Source organism: Bombus pascuorum, chromosome 1 (assembly GCF_905332965.1).
Source record: "Bombus pascuorum chromosome 1, iyBomPasc1.1, whole genome shotgun sequence".
Lineage (NCBI taxonomy): Eukaryota > Metazoa > Arthropoda > Insecta > Hymenoptera > Apidae > Bombus > Bombus pascuorum.
The window spans coordinates 23,796,882-23,818,605 of record NC_083488.1 but is presented as its reverse complement, the minus strand read 5'-3'; the positions used below and the strand labels follow the sequence as shown (position 1 = coordinate 23,818,605).

Sequence of the window (21,724 nt, the reverse complement as noted above, 5' to 3'; positions counted from 1 at the left end):
ATAGAATTATATTTCTTTATTTTATACTGCCATCTTCAGTGTAAATAGTATCTATACTATACTAGAAGAAAAATAAACAAATAATACTTATTTCATAATTAACTTATAGTTTATATATTATTGAATTTAGAAAAAATAAATAAGAATAAAATAAAATAAATAAAAATAATAACTTTATCATTTTCATTTTTCAATTCAAATAATTTTCTTAGTAGTACAACTTTTTAACTAATTCAATTTTTAGCCAATCAATTAAAATACATTATAAATAAATTATATAAAAAAACTATATCTTCTTTTTTACATAATGCGATAGTATATGCAAATATCAATCATTAAAGTATGACTTTTACATTTAGTTATCTACATTCACTTGAAATAACTATATTATATGATGAAACTAAGCCTTAAGAAATTTAGGGATAATTCATATGTTTAAAAATGTGTATAGATAACAAATTTTTATATTCAAAAAAGTTTTTTTATTGCACATTAATGTGTATATCCGCCTATAAGCAAGGATAATTTTAAAGGCGCAAGTTAACACGTTATTTATCTGATTGGTGTATTTCGGATTTATAAGAGACATGCTCTTCTCATTGGTCTATTTGAGCAACGCTTTTAACGTATCGCCAGCTGTTGAAGTTACGTTTGTTTGAAATCAAACGGCAACTGAAGTTTGTTGGGTTGCTTAGAGCTTCGAAATTTTATCTGCCATGTATGGACGGTAAATACTCTTAATTGTAACAAGAAGAGGGCATGCATAGTGTTTAAAAAGTAATAATAATTTAGAAAAGGAGAAGAATCGATTTATATATAAAAGATTGGGTGTAAAATTGGAACTAAATAATGGCCACGATTCGAGTACACGAGGATCAAGAAAATCGAATTAGCGATGTTCGTCGCGGCAAAGAAAATATTTCCGTGCCCCTTCAAAGTCAAACATTGCAACCAACAAAACGTGCAGTTTTAGGTGTTCTTCACAATAATTGTAATCGTAATACGAAACCAGTATGTATACATTTCGTAATCTTTCCTCCCGCGTTTTTCTACACTGGAAAACTCGATATTTATTAGTTTTATAGTACACATTAATCAAACTATAGAAAGTGATTTTTGAAGCTGTACAACATTTTTATGACCTTAAAATCATTTATTATCAATGTTAATAGTGAAATATATAATTATATTCGTTTGACTTTGTGTAGGAAATATACAAGGATGAAAAGTATCCAAAAACAAAAGCTGTTATACCTACACAGTTTGAACCTTTTAAAATTTATGATGAGAAAAAGGAGGAAGTTACATTTAAAATCTATGAAGATAAGTTAGAAGAAGAAACTTCTGTTGCACTTAGAGACACAAAGGATAAAAAAGAAATAAAAGAGAAGGAAGATCTGAAACCAGAAAGAGAGAAGCCAAGGTTAGAAGTGAATCCTATGACTGTCTCAAATTTACCAACATTTTACAATGCTATTGAAGATATAAATAAAAAGAAAGAAAATGATGTCATTTTTTCACAAGGCAGTCCAATGTCTTTAGAAAAATCAATTTCTTATTTGTCTTCCTCAAAGAAAAACCATCAAAAACGAAGAAAGTCTATTAAAGAATTGAGAATGAATTTTTTTGATGTAGATGAATATAGAGCTGATATATATAATTATTTACGTGCTGCAGAAGTATGTATTTACATAAAAAATTTTTCTAAATTTAGAGTAATTAATAGATATTAACATATTGTTTTAATAAAATATTTTATTTTAGACACAGCATAGACCAAAACCAGGCTATATGAAGAAACAACCTGATATAACATATTCAATGAGATCGATATTAGTGGATTGGCTTGTAGAAGTTGCCGAAGAGTATCGGCTACAAACTGAGACACTTTATTTAGCTGTTTCATATATAGATCGCTTTCTATCATACATGAGTGTTGTAAGAGCAAAATTACAACTTGTAGGTACAGCAGCTATGTTTATTGCTGCGTAAGTTTCATTTATCTATATATCTATTTAATTAATTATATCTAGTCTTTAGTTTTTCAAAAAATAATGTTATACTAATAATTTAGAAAATACGAAGAGATTTATCCACCTGATGTAGGCGAATTTGTATATATCACAGATGACACATATACGAAAAAACAAGTATTACGTATGGAGCATTTAATATTGAGGGTTTTATCTTTTGATCTAACTGTTCCAACACCACTTACCTTTCTTATGGAATATTGTATTAGTAATAACCTTTCTGAAAAAATTAAATTTTTAGCAATGGTAAATACATTACATATATTTCCTCATTGTGTTCTCAATACGATATGTTAATTTTCATACAAAATTTTATAGTATCTCTGTGAATTATCAATGCTTGAGGGGGATCCATATCTCCAATTTTTACCTAGTCATTTAGCTGCATCTGCAATTGCACTTGCACGGCATACATTGTTAGAAGAGATGTGGCCACATGAGTTAGAATTATCGTCAGGGTATAGCTTAAAGGATCTTAAAGAATGCATTTTGTGTTTGAATAAAACCTTCTGCAATGCATTAAATATTCTACAACAAGCCATCCAAGAAAAATACAAAAGCAGCAAGTAAGTTTAGATATTTAATATTTAAAATAATTCTTTTCTTTTTATCCTTAAAATCATTGATTTTATCATTATGTCTAATATATTTTTATTTAGATATGGACATGTAGCATTATTATTACCACGACGTATTGATAATGTTACACTGAGCTCTGAAGATGAAGAAGAAAATGCCTAATAGGCATTACACAAAAATAGAAAAATCTAAAAATTTATACATATTTGGAGATAACGAACCTCCCGTTGTAAATCCCGTGTTTTGAAAGACAAGGAGGGGATTAGGGCAAGACTGAGCTATTCTTTCACAAATGAAATGAACGAGTTACTTCTATTAACATATGGTCACTATGTTTAGCCTAGACAAGCATATTGACTTTATTTTTCATATCCCACCACCGCCACCTATACGTTTTATAGGTTGTAGGTAAATTTTAATAACTGTTTTTAGAGCTCCGTCATTATATTAACGAATGAAGCTCTAAATTATGTTATTTAGGAATTTGTATTTTTATATGCATTTTTTAGACGATTGTTAACAGAACACTTGCTCTACATACATGATATCTAAATTTTGTTGCCAGTGATCTGTCATAAAATAATAGGAAGTGTAAGAAACAATAACTGTATTTATTATTCACATTGTACTAAAAATATACATCATTGTGATGGAAACGCGTCTATGTATTAAAATGACTACAACATTCGTCTATTTTTAGGATTCTGACATAGCTATTTATTTACGATCTTTTATGGTGTAACCAAAAAAAGTAATGTTATTAATCACTTTTCTTCATCTATTTTTGAAAAATATATTGTACATACATTTCATAGATCATGCTATTTAAAAGACATTCCTGTTTATACATACACGTGCATTTACAGATAAATTTTCATTTTAAAATATACATTACACGAATGTTCATATAGATATTTTATGCATGATCTCTGAGCAAAACAAAAGTATTCAAGTGTTTGATACACTATGCGTGTCTATAATGTTCATATTAAAAAGGGATATACACATAATTTTGTTTTTTGTTGTATTTCGATTATAATGAATATTTTAATTATAATATTTACGATATATATAAAGATACATCTCATACAATAATTGTGTAATGTTTTTAAAAAGACATGACGAAATCAAATTGTTATGATAAATTATATACTTTAAAAGCAAATTAAGCAGGAGGTTAATCGTTAAATAGCAATATTCAATGTTAAAACGTTTAGACAATTTTAAACAAGGAACTTTGAAATAGGTGTTTCAGTAGAATATTGTTTTTCATATGCTATGACAAGAAGAATTAGGTTATTACTAATATTATTCATAAAATAAACAATGTTATTAATTTCACATATTATGACGTGTTTTTTTAAATACATAAAATATTTGAATATTCTTAAAGATATTCTCTTCATATTATTGATGTTGGTAGTACTGATTCCTCTTGCTTAGCCATTATATTTAATTGTGCGCATGTGTGCGTTGTGCTCTAAACTAGTATTGACGTTGACAATTTGCAGTTGATATTTAATAGAAATCTAACGAAAAGACAGTTGTGGGAGTTTCCCGAGATAAAAATTACATATTCCATAATATTATTGAGGTATAATATTTGATTCAACATTTTCTTACGTTTATTATTAAATAAATATTCTCATTTTATTTCGCATATTATACTCAGTATTTCCGATGTTTTATACAATTTAATCATATCTTTAATGAATAAATACATCCTTTTAGGTTACTTTTACTAATGTTTTTTGATGGATAAACAAATTTATTTATAGGATTTTAATTTAACCTATAAAATGAGTAATATATATTACATTGATTTGAAAGTCAATGTATTAAAATAAAATGAAAGTGAAAAATGTTAATATAATAGTAAGTAGTTAATATAATAGTAACAGTAATATATATTTGTCTCCTATAAAATTGATTGACTGAAAGTTAAACAATAAATGTATGAGAATTTTGTATAAAATAAAAGTTTATATTCATAGGGGTTTTTTTATATTTAAAAATATTAATACAAAGATTGTCAATTTGTTTGATATCTTTATTAGACAAAATGGATATGGCATTTGGTGACAACTTTGTCAACGAGCAAGAAGTAGATCCAGTGGCAGAATTTGTAGCAAGAGAACAGGATCAATTGGCAGGGCTTGAAAATGAAATTCCACCAGTTGCTATGTCTGCTCCTACAATGGCATCTAATATAGATGGTAGTTAAATTCAATATATGTATAAGTAGAAAAAAAGTTATTATTTTATTGTCTCTTGTAATATTTGATTTGATATCGACAAAATGTTTCATTCTTATACTATATATTAATATACACATAATGAAACAAATCACTATAAATTACAAATATATTTCTATTTTGATAATTCTAATTAATTATCCCAAACTTTGGAAATTTAAGTTGGCCCAGGTGGTGATGCTGAAGGTAGTTTTGAAATAATAGATGCAATTGGACAACCTTCTGAAATACAAGCACCTCCAGTAATAGGTAAACCATATTTTATTGTTTTTTTATTAAATCATTTATAACTTATTATAGGATGTTATATTTTTAAAAATATTTTTAGAAACTGCTCCCAAGCCTCCACCTGTAAAGGAAGAACCTGAAAAGATACGAAAATGGAGAGAAGAACAAAAAACTAGACTAGAGGAAAAAGGTAAATATCTTTTTTTAGCTAGTTTCCATTATATAACATTCGTAATTTTAATATTTAATTATTGTTATATGTAATTTATTTAGATGCAGAAGAAGAGAAGAAAAAGGAAGAATGGAAAGAAGCTGCAAGAAAAGAATTAGAAGAATGGTATAAACATCATGCAGAAGCTATTAGTAAAACAAAAACTACAAACAGGTAATATTTAAAATTGCCTTTCCTCCCTCTCTTTTAATTTATTTAATTTTGTTTTATTTTATATATTTTCAATATGTTTTTTATAAATATAACTTTTAATCGCATATCTGTAGATGCAATTAAAAGTCTTATTCTGTATAACATTATAAATATTTTATTTAAAATATGTACTACATACAATTATATTATTTTCATTCTGCTTCTTAGGGAATCTGCCAAGTAAGTTATACTATATTTTTTTGCATGTATAATTGCATTGCATTGCTGTATAATATAGCTTGCTTATTCACTTTATAAAGCAACTTGCAGAATGGTATCGGAAATATTTTCATATATGTTAGCTGCTTTTTTGTAATAATTCGTATATTTTGTGCTTGATGCAATTATACTTGAGATTTCATTGTTTCAAATCGTATCATATGTAAGCCACACATTTATTGACTTTAATTACATTAGAAATTACCATAAAGATACATATTAAAACATTATAATATTTTATAATTTTTATATCGTTATATTTTGACATAAATGTTACAACAATTAAATTTTAATAATTTCATTATCAACTATATTAAAATGTCTCAAACGTATAAATACTATTGGAATTATTCATTTCTATATTGTATGTATACATTTAATATAATATCAAATTACCATATTTCTTATGGTAATTTAAAGTACGGTAGAGTTACTTAACTTGTTTATCTAAGAACGAATACAAAAATATAAACGTTTCCTCTTTATTTACGATTTTCAATTTCATAGATAGAATTATATGAAATATTGTATTAATTTTCGTTACGTAGATTATAACTTTCATGACACATTTTATCAGAAACGAAAACAAGAAAGGAAAAGCATACTTTCATGTGAATAGAAATAATAGAAAAAATTTCGAATTTGCGTCGCTGCACACATTATATGTAAGAAACGAAAATAAAATTATTCAATACATATACTGCAATGTCATTAGTGCATTTAATGTTCGAGTATTGTCGCATTTAAGTTTTTATACGTTGTAACCTATGTAATATAATGGATTTATCTCTAGGAACGCAGAAAAACAATTCGTAGCAGAAGCTGATGAAGTGGAACCAGGAACTGAATGGGAACGCATTGCAAAACTTTGTGATTTTAATCCCAAATCTTCCCGCACTTCAAAAGATGTTTCTCGAATGCGTTCAATTATTTTGCAATTGAAGCAAACTCCACCAGCTCCAGTCAGTCTTTGATTAAATTAATAATTTGGTATGGATTATAGATATATGCATATATATATACATACATATATATATATATATATATACACACACATACACATATGTACGTATAAATATACTATGAAACAAAAGAAAAGTGTATGCAAGTTATAATAATATCATTTGAAAGAAAGATCATATATGGTCTGTTAAGAAAAAATGTAATATTATTGTGAATAAAGATTACTGATAGCAAGTACGTGCATAAATATTAAATTTAGAAAAATTAAATGTGTAACGTAATTACTAATGTCGTTATATATAAAAATATACATAATAACGCCCTTACATATATAAATTTAACGATAAATGGTAGTTTACAAAACAATATATAAAATTTTCATAAATTATTTTAATCATATAAAATTTTATGAAAATATATCGCTTTTTAGTACACTTAAAATAAGTTTTGAAGTATATTAATGTTATTTAACAAATAACTCTTATTGTGCGTAATATAAAAATTTTTTATAGTTTTAGTTTTTACATTGTTCAACATCTTGATATCTCACATATCTAAAAATTCATAATCAATTTTCTTCTAATTCCCCTTGTGCTATTTTTTCTGAAATTAACAACAAATTAGATTTATTAATAATTAATACCTACGTAATTAGAAAAATAACAAATTATAATTAGTATTATATTATTGTAAAAATATAATATTAGTTACTTCTTGCAAGTATAGAAAGATAAAAGATAGATACCTATGTAAATCACGCTTCATAGCAAGTTGCATGTCATGTTGCCAACGATATATGTTTGGATATGTAATGGAATTAAGTGATGTTGATACTGCATTATAAACAGCATGATCTAACTTTGTTGGCACTGGCCTATAAAATAATAAATAACGGAAATATATATGTATAGTAATTATAATGTGTTTATATAAAAATAATTATTTTACTAAAAAAAAAAATTTATTTTCATGTGATATTTTACCCTTCCAGAAATGTCCCATGACCTTCCTCTGCATTTTGCATTTCATCATCTGAACTATCTACCGTTAATTTTGGTGATGATGGCGGTGTAAAAAATTCTAGTTCATCTAAAGAAAAGAATAAAACATATTTATAGATACTTTTTGTTGCATGCTTTAATATAAGTTTTGATTATAAAGCATTCTAGACTTACCTACATTATTTTGTTCTTCACCATTTGATGTAAGCAATGACCATGATTGTAATTTATTACATAAATAATCTATTTCATCAATTTGCGATTTCGTTTGTGAATTTTCGTTTGAATTAATTAGGTTCTCATTTGATGTCTGTGAAAAAATTATGTAAGAAGTATAATAATTTTTAATGAATGTTAAAAATTAAATATTTATTGTACCTGGTTATGGTGAAGTAACTGACTCTGAAATTTATGTTCTAAATATTTTTCAAGTTTTATTAAACCCTCCTTAGTACGAAAATCTGCAAAATCGTTTAAAAATAGCCAATATTCCTTCCACGATACTTGGTACTCTTCTGCCAAGTCTCTAAAAATTAAATTGAGTTGCAATTTTCTTTTTTAATCTTTAATAATTATGATCTTAAAATTTACTATGAAATATACCTTCCAACTCGTTCAAGTCCCTTTTCTGCATCTTGTAATCTTAAAGCTAAATTATTAGTGGGACTATCTATAGCATTAGATTCATTATCAGTTTTTTTAATAGGAGTCATACGAAGACGGGGTGGCGTTTTCCACTTTTTTCTAAATTCTAATGCTCGAGATTTTGTCATTGGTCCAGCAAATGCACGTACTTCTAAACGTGGACTAATTGGATCGGTATTTAAACTCTATAAAAATATTATCCACATAAAATATTCAATTTATATACAATATAAATTGAAATATTGTAACATACCAAAAGATTAGTAGGAGAGAAAGGTTCTCCAATCACAGGTTGTAATGTATTATCATCTGATCTTAATACAGGTACATAATACTGATCTTCTAGTAGCAAACGTATTTCTTTTTTTAATCCTTCATCTTCTTGACACGTTCTAGTACAAATTATCTGTAATATTAACAAAAACTAAATTAAGATGTATTATAGAGTGGTAATTACAAAAATATATAGAAAATAATAAAAGATTATAAATCAAAAGCAATAATAGAAAAGTTTTAAATATTTTATTACGTACATCTATTGGTAGTTGTTTATATTTATTTGGTAATGTCTTTATACAACATGGATATGAAACAAGAATTCGAACTACATTTTTTAAACCAAATTTGACTGCAAAGTGTAATGGAGTTTCATTTAATCCCTTGTCAGGTGTGTTTAAATATAAATCTAACATAATTTGTGCACGATCCACATAACTCTTGCATTCATCACCATAAAGTAACTTTATGAAGTCTGTGTTTCCAACAGTGTTTAATATTAACTCACACATATCAGGTCTGTCTGCCCTAACTGCAATATGTAATGCATTATAACGGCATCCTTCCTATAATAAGTAATAATGAAAAAATATAGCATAATATATGCATATTAGATAATTTATATCTTTCTTAAATATGATTATAAATTATAAACTTACTTGCAGAATTGCAGGTGTATCTCCACTACCAATTAAGTATCGTGGATTTCCCCATATTGTAGTTTTTACAGCATATAAATCTCCATCTTTAATTAATTTTTTAAAACATATCAGATCTTGAGATCGTGGAGCTTTAAAATTATTTGATTTTTCTTCTACTACAGGTACAGTTGCATTTATTAAGGTACTATTCATATAATTTGATTTCTCAAAGCCAGTTTGAGCATATTCTTCAGCTTCTGATCGTTTTTTAAATGATTTCAGACGACCAGTTTTAAATTCTTTAATTACTTTTAAAGCTTCTGCTTTGTCTTGATAAACTCGAATATTTTCTATAATAATTAAATGTGAATTATTTACTTCATTCAAATAATAGTTGCAAGATTATAAAAAAATAACAAGATAACTCTTTATTTTTATATATTTACCTTTAATACTGTTCTCTATTGAAGAATCAATGTTTTCTTCAGGTATGTATACTGCATGATAAATTATTTCATTTGATACATTGGAATTTCCATGAATCCCATGTAATGTTTGTACGTTTTCATCCATTATATTCAACTTTGTTTTCCTCTCAAATTATTTTAAGTCATATAGTCATTTATTGGTTATATTGTTATATGTCACATACGAAAATGTCAAAAAACATACACTGAAACTGGAACTGCTTAAATTTAATGTGATATTTATAATTCGGTATGCAATATCTTTTGTCTTTTCTCCTCTCTTTTTTTTCTAATCGGATAATTTCATGTACTATTAATGTCTTCTTCCTTTGTAATACGCAGTTTGTTTAAAAATCTATATTGTAATTTTTAACAGTTAGTTAAAATTTATATGGTTTTTAAGTATCAAATAATCAGTATTAATTTTGAAATTTATTTTTATAAAGTATCCCATTTAATATATACAAAGCTATGATAAAATACACCAAGCATTTTTTATAAAACATAAATTTTCAAGAAACAAAATAGGAAACATATATGGTATGCCAAGTAAATTCAAGGTTAAACTTAATTTTCAAGATAATATACAATTAAGCCGTAATTTAAGAAGCGTTTACATTAAAAATACTATATTTATGAAATCAATATAATTCATAATATAAAGTATAACTTTCTTACGCAAAATAGAAAATGCTTAAAAACCGTATCAATTCATAATCAACTGTTATTTACAAAACGAACCAATCCTAGATAAAGTCTAAATGGTTGACCAATTAGTTCAAACCATATAAGTTACTTATGTTTAGTAGTACAAGATAAAATAAAATTTTATTTATAATATTTTGACCATTTATTTTTAAATAATACTAAAATTAACTTAAATATAAATCTACTAACACCATTTGTTTAATACATACATTAATTAATATCATTCATGAGAAAAATTTCCTCTTTGATAATAATTATTTCTATTCAAATCTATATTTTTCATTGATTACCAAAACAAACTAGGAAGTATCTGATTATGATTGTACAGTTTCATAACATAAAATTCCATAAGTTATTTAACTGTTAATAAGAAATATTGAGTTGACAACTACTTGACAATCTCTTAGTTGCCAACTAAGTACCATAGACTTTATTCAGATCAATTATTTATTATATTTATTAGATTAATACAAATAAAGATGCTATTTTTATCAATTAAGTTCTATATTTATACATGAAAATCGAAAAATTGCTAATAATTGCTTAACATAAATACAGTATTTAAAAAAATATATGAGCAGAAAGAATGTTTTATATAAAAAAGGACATTAATTGTCATTTTAGCAAAGTTTACTTACATTAAATAATCATAATACGATTTGTCAAATATTATTTATTAAATGAGCATGAACGCATTTTAAGACAATCATATTGTTGGGAAAACACGTGTACTTGAAGAAATATGTATTACACATTGAATGAGTTTAAGAACGCTGAGTGGGTGGAGCTATCACCACACCATTGGAATGTGATTAAGATCGACCAATCAGGAACTTGGCAAGTATTTACAAACTGTGCGTCATTAAATGTGTATTATCTCTCTGGCTGTTTGTAACATCATGTATTTTTTTTTTCAATCGTATTCGAGATTAGACTCAAGAGTTTCGGGAGACTATTGTTGCTGCTGCAAAGGACTACTAATAGTTGAAACGTGGACGTCGTGCGAAGTACGTCGTTCATATTGTCTTTCTTTATGTGCGATGTTCATAGTGCCGAAGAAAGGGAATCAGTATTTTTTATTTATCATATGATTATTCTTGACAATCGATCTAAACGAATTAACAATAAACGATATAAAGTATAAGAGAATTCCGAAATGAATTTATCGTTTGCTGGTTGCGGTTTCCTTGGTATTTACCATGTTGGTGTAGCAGTGTGCTTTAAGAAATACGCTCCACATTTACTTTTGGATAAGATTAGTGGTGCATCGGCTGGTGCTATCGCTGCTTGTTGTCTTCTTTGTGATTTGCCCCTCGGTAAGTGAACTCCTTTGTTTATATATATCTACCAGATATATAGTATCTTAAATAATTAGTTTTTTTTAATGTTATGGTTTGATTTATTGACTTTCTGATATTACACGATCTTACGTTTTATATCCATTGCGCACATGTTAAACAAATTGTCCCGGTGGCTCCGGTGATTTCACGCTGTAATTAAACCGTAAATATCTTTATTTACTCTTTTAATATAAAATATGACGATATTGCAACTTAATATATACTTAAGGCCATGTTTATGTGCCGTTAGTGTAAAAAAATATAGCTGTCAAAATTGACTTTCATCAGTTTTTATATTTCCTAAATAAATCTTAAATAACGATTATAAATTTTAACATTTTTCAAGCATCATTACTAATTTGTTATATAGTCCATATAAATGATTTTTTTTTGCTTATGTAAATAAATGATATAAAATTTATAAAACATAATTATTGTAATTATATTTTAAAATTTCAAAATGCCTATTTCACTATATGCAGCCAAATATAATTTATTTCGCTTCTGCTTGTCTCTATATTACATTTCCTATGGTTTATAAAATTTCAAAATTATTGATAGAAGCTGTATGAACTTGTTAATGCTGCAAATGAATCTCATAATTAGGTCAAGCATAGAATAAGCAAATTGGAAGTAGTAACAAAAACAATTATCAAATGTTTTTCTTTGTAGTAAGCGTGAGAATAAATATATAATATAATGGAAGCAATTATAACAGACATATTGGCATTAGTTATTGCGCATTACTAAAATTTTTTTATTGTAATAAGAACTTATCACTTTGTGTGAAAGAGAAGTATTTTTTATTTTAGTAAATCTCACAATGGTAAAATATTTTATGAAATATTTTTAAGCTAGTATATAAAAGTAATTTCATTTAATCATTTAATCAAAACATTGCAATAAATTTCTATACTCAAAAAATTTAAAAGATGCAGATTTATAATTGGTAATAAATATCAAAGTAATCGTTTGAAAAACTATATAAACGTTTTTAAAAAGTACTCTCTGATGATTTTTAATATAAATGGAGAATAAATATGTAAACACACAGAATATATAGAGTGCGAAAATTCTTAATCGTTTCATATATATATATCCGCTTATAAATTCACTGTTGTGTTTACACCCTATCTTGTAGTACAGTACCATGGCCAACCAGAAATCCGATGCTTTCATGATACATAACATTTCGTAATAATAATAAATAACTGATAACTCATAGTTAAATATTTACGATTAGTATTACATAGTTAAAACATTTTAAATAATAAGAACAACAAACATGGTACGAATAAAATGTATTATAATTTTATATATCCTTTGGAAATGTTTTGGAATAAGTATGTATTACGTGGAACATTTTTCATAGACGATACGGGTACAAATATATTTTACATATAGAGTCATTAAGACATATATACGTCTTATAACATACGAACTGCCCTGTTTTTGCGACCAGGTTTTTAGGACAGAGATAGGAAGAAAAAACAATATGGTATATAAGCACCGCTCTACAGCGACTTAAATCAAATTATAAATTGTAACGCTAAAAAAATGTAATTCCGACACACAAAATATTGTATGGCTATGTCGTACCGTCACTTTTGCCTAAACCACCCCACAACCGAAATTCATTGTTTATTGTGAATAACATACACATTTAATACTTATCTTCTTGGACAATAAACGTTATAAAAAAAAAAGTCGTATAACATATACGTAATATACATAAAATGCTAATATATATGTGCGAAAGATTTGTATAAAATATCCAATGTTAAAATGGAGGAAGGTTAATTTGGTTCACACACATATTACATAGTTTACGTCTTATGTGTTTGCATCTTTAATTTAAAAAATATATCAGTTATTTGATTAAATTTCAGTTCCTTCTATATACATCATATTTATTTACCAAATTAACAATATCGCCTGATATCTTTTTGGCGTCATTACTTCCGTATCACCCTATATAGAATTATTAAATACATATAGCGATAACAGATTAAAGACATACTCATAGATATACAAATCAGTCTCGATATTAATAAGTTAATATTAAATCGCAAAAAGATAGATGGTATTTTCCTATTGTTTCGAAACGATGATTCAAATATGTATGTATATGTATGTATTGTATACTATTATTGTGTGTGTAGAATCAGTCTTATCAAATTCCATTGTTAATATGCTTCTTTAATAAATGAATCCAACATTTTCGAAAAAATTATTTATTCATATTTTGAATTTTCTCAATATAGATCATTTATGTGTAATGTATATATGCAATCAAGCATTAAATATTGTTTTGATTACAATATATGATTTTTAATTAAAGTAATATTTAATGTTCATTCATATGTATTTAAAGAATCAGTATTAAATAATTCGATCATATTGAAAATATTAATTAAGCCAATCACAATTTATATGTATATATATATGCTCGTAATTTTAATGTGTGATAATTTTATTACTTATACTTATGCATGACAGCATTCTATAATCATGTGCATAATCTATGACGTAAACGTTTTCACAATGTTATCCTACCGAAAAGACACATTTAAGGTCGTTTCAGATTAATGCAACTACTACATAACGCGTATATTAAGTATACATCAATACGTTTGTAATAAGCGATAAATGATGCAGCTATGAAGCATTTAAAACAATATATACACATATCCTGAAAACGAAACATGTTCGACAGCTAGTACATAATACATATTTAACACTTCAGATACAGAGAAATAATGAAATATTGGTTTGTATACCTAGAATAAGAGTATAGCTAACAGAGTAAATTAAGTAAATTAATTATTTATGTATTAAGGTTATTATCGAAAAAAATTACTACATCTATTCAACTTATATAACTACATGGTCTCTAAGATGCATATTTATTACACGTGTTATATAAAGTGTAACATGCCTTCAAAAATTGAACGATGCATATTTACTATATTTGTTATATAAACTGTAACATGTCATTCATGTTTAGAAAAAAATGGACATTTTTAAATTAACTGTAAGAAATATAAACGCGTGGTATGCAAACAGCTCGATAATATCAATTATTTCCATTATTCAGGATTTTTGTTATCGCGAAAAAAATGGTTAAAGTCTAATTAATATCAGCAAATACATACGAGTAATTTGATATGAGGATTGAACGCGGCTGGTAATCTAAAACTGCGTTGAAATTTAAAAAAACAATGACCTATTATTCTTGTTCTTTTTTATGCTGAGATAATCGATATGTCGATAATATGTCTCGATAAATTTTTTATGAAGAAACATCGAGACATTTATTTTAGAACGAACAAAAGAATGTTTTTCTTTAAAAAATAACATCTTTTGGTTTAAAAGATTATTGTAATTTCTTTCATTAAAAATGCCAATTATCAAAGTGTGATTTAAATGTCCTAATCAGAAAATAAACTATTCCCTTCTGGTATTGATATCATCAATACCATGAAACATGTTAAGCAAACAAAGGAATGTTTGTTTTTGTAGAAAGGCAATGCCAATTCATACGATAAAAGATAAGGCTATATATATGAATACATAAGAATTGACCACTCTCTTTTACAAGATAATACTAATCCATGGAATCCGTGAAATTTTCATTAATCACGCAAAATTATATTTATATTATAAAATACCGAACTATCTTTTATATTATGATCTCTCTCACAATCTCTCTTTCATGTTACGATGTTAGAAACTTTAACCAGATAGTTCATAGTAAGAAATCCAAATTTTAGTATTGCCAGAAGGTAGGTTTTATAATCGTGTAATAAGCTTTTACCACTTTACAATTTTTCCAAAAAGGACATTTGGTAAATTGTTTTAGTAGTGTTTTGAATATTTATCATGTAGATGCTGTCTTTTTGGTAGCTTTCCAGAGTGAATAGTTCATGTCTTCATTGAGTGATAATTTCATTATGTATTCGTGAAATTCTATATTGCAGTGATTTGGGATTAATTGTTTCACTTCTTTAATGATGGCGTTTAATCTGCTTTTGTTCAGCTGTGTTTTATGTTTTTGCCAATTACTTTTTAATTTACGTTTAAACTTAATTTTCTGCAATGTATAAGCCGGGAAGGATAGATAATTTCTATCATTTTCCATTGATTTGGTGGCTATTCAACTTGCTTCTTGTATTATATCAGTGAAGTTTATTACTATCGATTTAATTTGTTCAGATGTCTCTAAAGGTATATTATTATTTATTTAACTTTTAGGTATTTTTTAAATTGAGCTTAATTAGTGCTATTGTTGTATAGATGATTTGTTACGTTCGTGTACATTGATTTGGATGAAAGGTCTATAAGAATCGAAGAGTGAACTGAAGTAAGATCTAGGCAGGATTGTGCTACGAAATGATGTTTGTATAAACTTTTAATAATTGCAAAGTGTAGAAAATCCGGGGTTTTTTCTTATGCCAATAGCCAGTATGTTGGTTTACTAGTCGATATTGTATCTAAGGAAAGTTTTCGTATAACTTGTTCTAACATTTTATCTGCTGTGTGTTAGTTTATGCTCCTCACAATTTATGCTTGGCATTATAATCCCTAGCAGCAATAAATTTATTCCCTATTGATTTTAAGAAGTTCTCATACTGGTGTATTGTTATTGGTGTAATAGACCATAGATTTCAAACTGTACATTTTTCTGAATTTTATAGATTTAAGGTCTTTATTTCGTAAGATTTTTTTATCGTGTTGTCTTTACCGATCTAAGATATATTTGATAATAATTTATCTGTAGCTTCTGAAGAGTTATCAGCAATGTCACATATTTTATAGTTAGTATTGAATAGAACTTTTCAATCTATTATATTTCTGTTTTTTTTTTTTTTTGTAATAACCCAATATAAGGAACTTTTATTATCGTTTTTAATCCTATCTGTTGGCATGATAGTCACATTCTATCTACCTATAATAAAAATGTTCGCTTTTAATTATTATCATGTAATCAACGTTTCGTGCACAGATAAAAATTATTTTTACTTTATTTTCACGATTTCTAAATGAGATATTAAATGTTTAACGTTATGAACATTTTTAAGTGGTAATTTTAAGTACATAGTAAGGTAATTTTAAGGGACATTAACCAAGTAGTATACTTTTAAACGAACTGTAACTGCGACCATGTAATAAGTGTAAGAAGTATGTCTAACTTTGAAACAGTAAGATAATTTAGGTTGTATTCAACGTTGTATAATTTTCACAGCTTATAAATGAACACATCCTATAGATATAATTTTGCGTGTACCTATATTTGTGATATAGGGATATGTACATATCACAATCAATTTAATCTTGATATAATTGAAGTATATTGTAAATTCGGGATAAGATAAATACATCAGTGGTATTTGCCTTTTATTTACGTTAGGTATAAAAATATACTAAATATGCTAAGTTAATATAATAAAAACTTCTAAGGATTTTTGAAAAAAAATAAAAAAAATGCGTATATATGAAGCTGTAAGTGAAAATATCAAGAACAACTTAAAGTTTCTTATTTTTCCTATCTTATAATTGAACAAAACAATTTATAGCTTTTTCCCATTTTCTGATGGAAAAAGAGAAATAAATGATCTGTTTTTAACTACATCAGATTGTATAGATTGCTATATACGATTTAAATGAAATTTCTACTTAAATGGAGTTTATGCAATTAAATCTTAATATAATTTATTTTTAATTAATGAAATTTATTTCTATAATTTACTTTAAGTTATTCTTAATTGTTGTTCCCTATAATAATTATAAGCACACATTTTTTATAGGGGAGATCACAAGTAATGTATTACGCGTTGCGCGTGAAGCACGACAACGAACTCTTGGTCCATTTAGTCCATCATTTAATGTACAGGAGATATTGTTAGAAAGTTTACAGAAGGTACATATCATTAACTATAATTTAAAATGAATATAAATATTCAAATTTTGCAAAAATAACACATATAGTATTTACACTTTTGAAGTTATTAAATACAGCAATAGACATTTTTAAGATGAACTCGTGTTTTTAATATTTTAATACATAACAAATATCTTTGTTTCAGCATCTTCCTAATGATGCTCATATTCGTGTTAGCGGCAAGCTTCATGTTTCCTTAACAAGGGTATACGACGGAAGAAATGTAATTGTTTCACAATTCTCGTCTAAGGAAGATTTATTGCAGGTAAAACAATATTCATGTTAAAATTTATATAATTTATATAACTAAAAATTTATAGAAATTTAAGTTTGTAATATTGAAACTTTTCTTTTATAGGCATTATTGGCTAGTGCATTTGTCCCAATTTTTTCTGGTCTCTTACCACCAAGATTTCATGGTGTTAGATATATGGATGGTGGTTTTAGTGATAATCTTCCTACACTTGATGAAAATACTATTACAATTAGTCCTTTTTGTGGGGAAAGTGATATTTGCCCTAGAGATGTTTCTTCTCAACTTTTCCATGTAAGTTACTTATGATTATTCAGATAATTTACGAAATATTTAAATTATTTACTAAAAAATAGATTACTAAATCGTATGTAAAATATAATAAATGAACATTTATAATTAATAGGTCAATTTAGCTAATACAAGTATTGAGCTTTCAAGACAGAATATATATAGGTTTGCAAGAATACTTTTCCCACCAAATCTAGAAGTAAGTTTATATGAAGTACTTGTAACATAGAGAGGATATTAAAGAAATAAAATAACATAGATAAGATAACATAAAAAGGATATTAAGAAATAAAAATTAACAAAATTATATAGATAAGATTTAAACATTAATATCATAAAGAGCTTTAATATTATTAAAAATTGCCTTTACAGATGCTCTCAAACATGTGTAAACAAGGTTTTGATGATGCATTAAGATTTCTTCACCGCAATAATTTACTTAATTGTACCCGATGTTTAGCTGTACAGTCCACGTTTGTAGTCTCAGAAACTCTTGATGATAACATGGATTATGATCCTGAATGCTTAGAATGTAAAATGCATAGACAGGTATAACTTTAATATGTACATTGTAAGTTACAATAAGAATATTTTTTATACATAAATGTACACATATATTTTGTAGGAAGCGCTAGTATCTAATTTACCTGAGACAGTTATGACCATATTTCAAGATGCAATTGATTCTGCTAATAAAGGCCTCATTAATTGGTTATTTAAACATCGAAGTGTAAAACTTTTATCATTACTTAGTCTACCATGTACACTGCCAGCAGATGTAGTATATGCAACTTTCACAAAGTAAGTATATTATTATGCATTGCATCATTTGTTTTTTTCTTTTTGACGAATCTTTTATTTTTTAAATAATTAATGTATATATTGCATTTGTAATGTTTACATAATTTGATAGAGTTGTGCGTATCAATGGAATAAAAAACTAATATGCATGATATATTGCTTGTTTAAAACTGCATGTTACTAAAGTAATAGTATAATTAATATGATTTATAATTAAATTAAAAATTAATAATATATATAAATACAGATTTGTTATTGTAGTAAAATTAGTAAGTATATTCATATCCTTTCTATCTATTAACTAATGCTGGTTATTAATTTTTATGGTTAGTGATCATTAGGAATCAAACTTATGTTTTCAACCTTTCAACTTCACTCTATGTAATATTGCTTTAAAATCATATTTATATTAAAATTCCTGTAATCATCCAAATTGATAAAACATAACTTAATTTGTCTCATATTCTAATTGTCTAATTGAATGATTTTTTTTTATTTATTTAATATTGTGATTATGTATAATATCATATTTAACATTATGCATGTGGTCATAGTCTGATTGGTAACAAGATAGAAAGTCACACCTTGGAATACAATATAATTGGCAATATTCTTCATACATCTCCACAAATGTCTTGTGCTAGACATAATATGACATCTTCTTGGTAAGCTTTGCATTTCTTATGTATTGCTATATAAAATGTCCTATATATTACCTGAACATACAATTATGAAAGATGAAATTGGAAAACACGTAAATTGAAAATACTTACTATAAATAGAATTCTTATTACTTTGAATAAGAATTTTATGAAGTTTCATTTCATATATTCACGTATAATGCATTTATGTACATTATATATATGTTTTAAATATAATAAATGTATATATACATATATATACATTTTTCTTAAACCAATTAAGTATGGTATTTCCCAAACTTACTATTAAGTGCCACAGACTATTAAATGGATTCAAGGAAATAGAATTTTTTATATTTATATATAATATATGTTTTAAATTGTGAAAAAGTTATTTTAGTTATTTATTTAAATTATTTACATTTAATGTCAAAAACTTTAAACAAAAAACATTACATTTAACTTTCTGCTTCTATAATTTATCCTTTTTACTATGCGTATACTTTCTTAGTTTCATAACAGTTGTCTATGAATTAATATTTTATTTTATTTTCAGGTTTATTTTGAATGTGCCTAAATTGCGAAGGAATCTATTAGAATTAAGAACATTTTTATTAAATGAATTATGTATGCTATTTCCTAAAATCAATGCCTATTACCAAGTGCCACAGACTATTAAATGTCAGTTAGATATTACAGAATATGGTTCAAGTAAATAGAATTTTGTTTATTTTTGTACTAATTATAAAAAATAAAATTTTCTTGTATATTAATCTTTCTCATTTTTTAGACATATATGATATGGAAGTAGCAGACAAGACTGATAATTTATATAAAAATAAGAAAAATCTAAATTTGACATTACAATACAATGAATTGTAAGTCTATAAATCTTAATAGTATTTTTAAACTTTTTAATTAATAAATGATATTTCTTATTTTAACTTATATCTTTCAGACAACCATGGGAGGATAATGGTAATACATCAAATTGTGTTATAAATATGTCCAATCTTTCAACTGTTGATGATACTTTTGAAAATATTCTTCAGGTAAACTATGGACATTTATTAATGATTATATATAATCAATATCAATACAATCTAAATTTTCTTCTTAAATATATAGGTAACTTCTGAGCAAGAAGCTGTAATGGCATATTATTACATGGATGATAATAACAAAGTGCAAGTGACAGAGATATTTGACGTTACAGACTCTGACTCACATGCAATGTTATCTATAGAAGAAATTGAAAATAATACAAAATTACAATTTGATGAGTGGGATACACCCACATGGTTATCTCAACACACCCTCAATGATAGTAAGTTATTTATATATTATATAAATAGATTACACACGAAATATTTATCTTTTAGCTGTAACAGAATCCCTATATACTGATGCAGATCAACAAAGCATAGAAAATTTATCAGAAATGTCTTTAGAAGATGATATTTTGGGTGTGTTAAATACATCTTCTGATCCAGAGAGTGAATGGGAAATAAGTAAAAATTTACAAACAACAAGAGCTTCCAACCCACCAATTTTCCAATCAGAAATGGATTAACAATGAGTAAAGATTCAAAGTAAAATAGATTTTTTCTTATGAAAATTAATATAGACAATGAGTATCATCACTATGTATAGTCAATTATATTATCAGGTATGCATATTTTTGTAGTCAATAATGTTGGTGATATTATAGAGAGAAATAGTATCAGTGTGCTCAATATTGATAATTTTTTATAACATTTGAAGAACATGTCGTTTAAAGAAGTAAAGAATATGGATGAAAACACTTTTATTAAACAAGAGCAATCTGTGTTATGTACTGATAAATATAAGATACAACACAAGTAACCATATAAAAATGTGATATATATATATATCTTATATATCTTTTATATATATATATATATATATATATATATATATATATATATATATATCTTATATATATATATATATATATATCTTATATATATATATATCTTATATATATTATATATATA

General features: G+C 25.9%; 4 protein-coding genes across 9 annotated transcripts; 3 read left to right on the top strand and 1 right to left on the bottom strand.

Annotated features, from left to right (window-relative positions):
- Window positions 1-630: 630 nt before the first annotated feature.
- Window positions 631-4,206, top strand: LOC132915120 (cyclin-A2). Its single transcript, XM_060974811.1, has 6 exons — window positions 631-1,011; window positions 1,209-1,679; window positions 1,765-1,988; window positions 2,075-2,279; window positions 2,352-2,599; window positions 2,693-4,206. The coding sequence occupies exons 1-6, from the start codon at window positions 850-852 to the stop codon at window positions 2,772-2,774; spliced, it is 1,392 nt and encodes a 463-aa protein (XP_060830794.1). The 5' UTR covers window positions 631-849; the 3' UTR covers window positions 2,775-4,206.
- On the top strand, window positions 4,053-6,936 carry LOC132915245 (clathrin light chain). 2 transcript variants are annotated; one of them, XM_060975048.1, is made up of 7 exons: window positions 4,054-4,206; window positions 4,670-4,828; window positions 5,030-5,116; window positions 5,196-5,285; window positions 5,369-5,480; window positions 5,688-5,699; window positions 6,532-6,936. In XM_060975048.1, the coding sequence occupies exons 2-7, from the start codon at window positions 4,675-4,677 to the stop codon at window positions 6,710-6,712; spliced, it is 636 nt and encodes a 211-aa protein (XP_060831031.1). In that variant the 5' UTR covers window positions 4,054-4,206; window positions 4,670-4,674; the 3' UTR covers window positions 6,713-6,936. The 2 variants fall into 2 exon arrangements, with proteins under 2 accessions (XP_060831040.1, XP_060831031.1); XM_060975057.1 differs by lacking the exon at window positions 5,688-5,699 and having other exon boundaries at window positions 4,053-4,206.
- A 135-nt stretch (window positions 6,937-7,071) lies between these two features.
- LOC132915058 (ankyrin repeat and LEM domain-containing protein 2) lies at window positions 7,072-10,503 on the bottom strand. Of its 3 annotated transcripts, XM_060974700.1 has the most exons (11): window positions 10,410-10,503; window positions 9,711-10,086; window positions 9,283-9,614; window positions 8,881-9,189; window positions 8,601-8,753; window positions 8,306-8,532; window positions 8,081-8,228; window positions 7,877-8,012; window positions 7,685-7,790; window positions 7,447-7,575; window positions 7,072-7,304 (listed from the first exon to the last, which is right to left on the bottom strand). In XM_060974700.1, the coding sequence occupies exons 2-11, from the start codon at window positions 9,835-9,837 to the stop codon at window positions 7,256-7,258; spliced, it is 1,716 nt and encodes a 571-aa protein (XP_060830683.1). In that variant the 5' UTR covers window positions 9,838-10,086; window positions 10,410-10,503; the 3' UTR covers window positions 7,072-7,255. The 3 variants fall into 3 exon arrangements, 2 of the variants coding, with proteins under 2 accessions (XP_060830683.1, XP_060830674.1); XM_060974691.1 differs by lacking the exon at window positions 10,410-10,503 and having other exon boundaries at window positions 9,711-10,289; XR_009659774.1 differs by lacking the exons at window positions 7,072-7,304; window positions 10,410-10,503 and having other exon boundaries at window positions 7,881-8,012; window positions 9,711-10,292.
- Window positions 10,504-11,152: 649 nt separating this feature from the next.
- On the top strand, window positions 11,153-21,601 carry LOC132915044 (1-acylglycerol-3-phosphate O-acyltransferase Pnpla3). 3 transcript variants are annotated; one of them, XM_060974685.1, is made up of 13 exons: window positions 11,153-11,755; window positions 17,587-17,699; window positions 17,866-17,985; window positions 18,079-18,267; window positions 18,380-18,463; window positions 18,637-18,813; window positions 18,890-19,065; window positions 19,620-19,730; window positions 20,263-20,417; window positions 20,497-20,584; window positions 20,665-20,758; window positions 20,835-21,033; window positions 21,119-21,601. In XM_060974685.1, the coding sequence occupies exons 1-13, from the start codon at window positions 11,596-11,598 to the stop codon at window positions 21,277-21,279; spliced, it is 1,827 nt and encodes a 608-aa protein (XP_060830668.1). In that variant the 5' UTR covers window positions 11,153-11,595; the 3' UTR covers window positions 21,280-21,601. The 3 variants fall into 3 exon arrangements, with proteins under 3 accessions (XP_060830668.1, XP_060830658.1, XP_060830669.1); XM_060974675.1 differs by having other exon boundaries at window positions 11,160-11,755; window positions 21,089-21,601; XM_060974686.1 differs by lacking the exon at window positions 19,620-19,730 and having other exon boundaries at window positions 11,169-11,755; window positions 21,089-21,601.
- The last annotated feature ends 123 nt before the right edge of the window (window positions 21,602-21,724 follow it).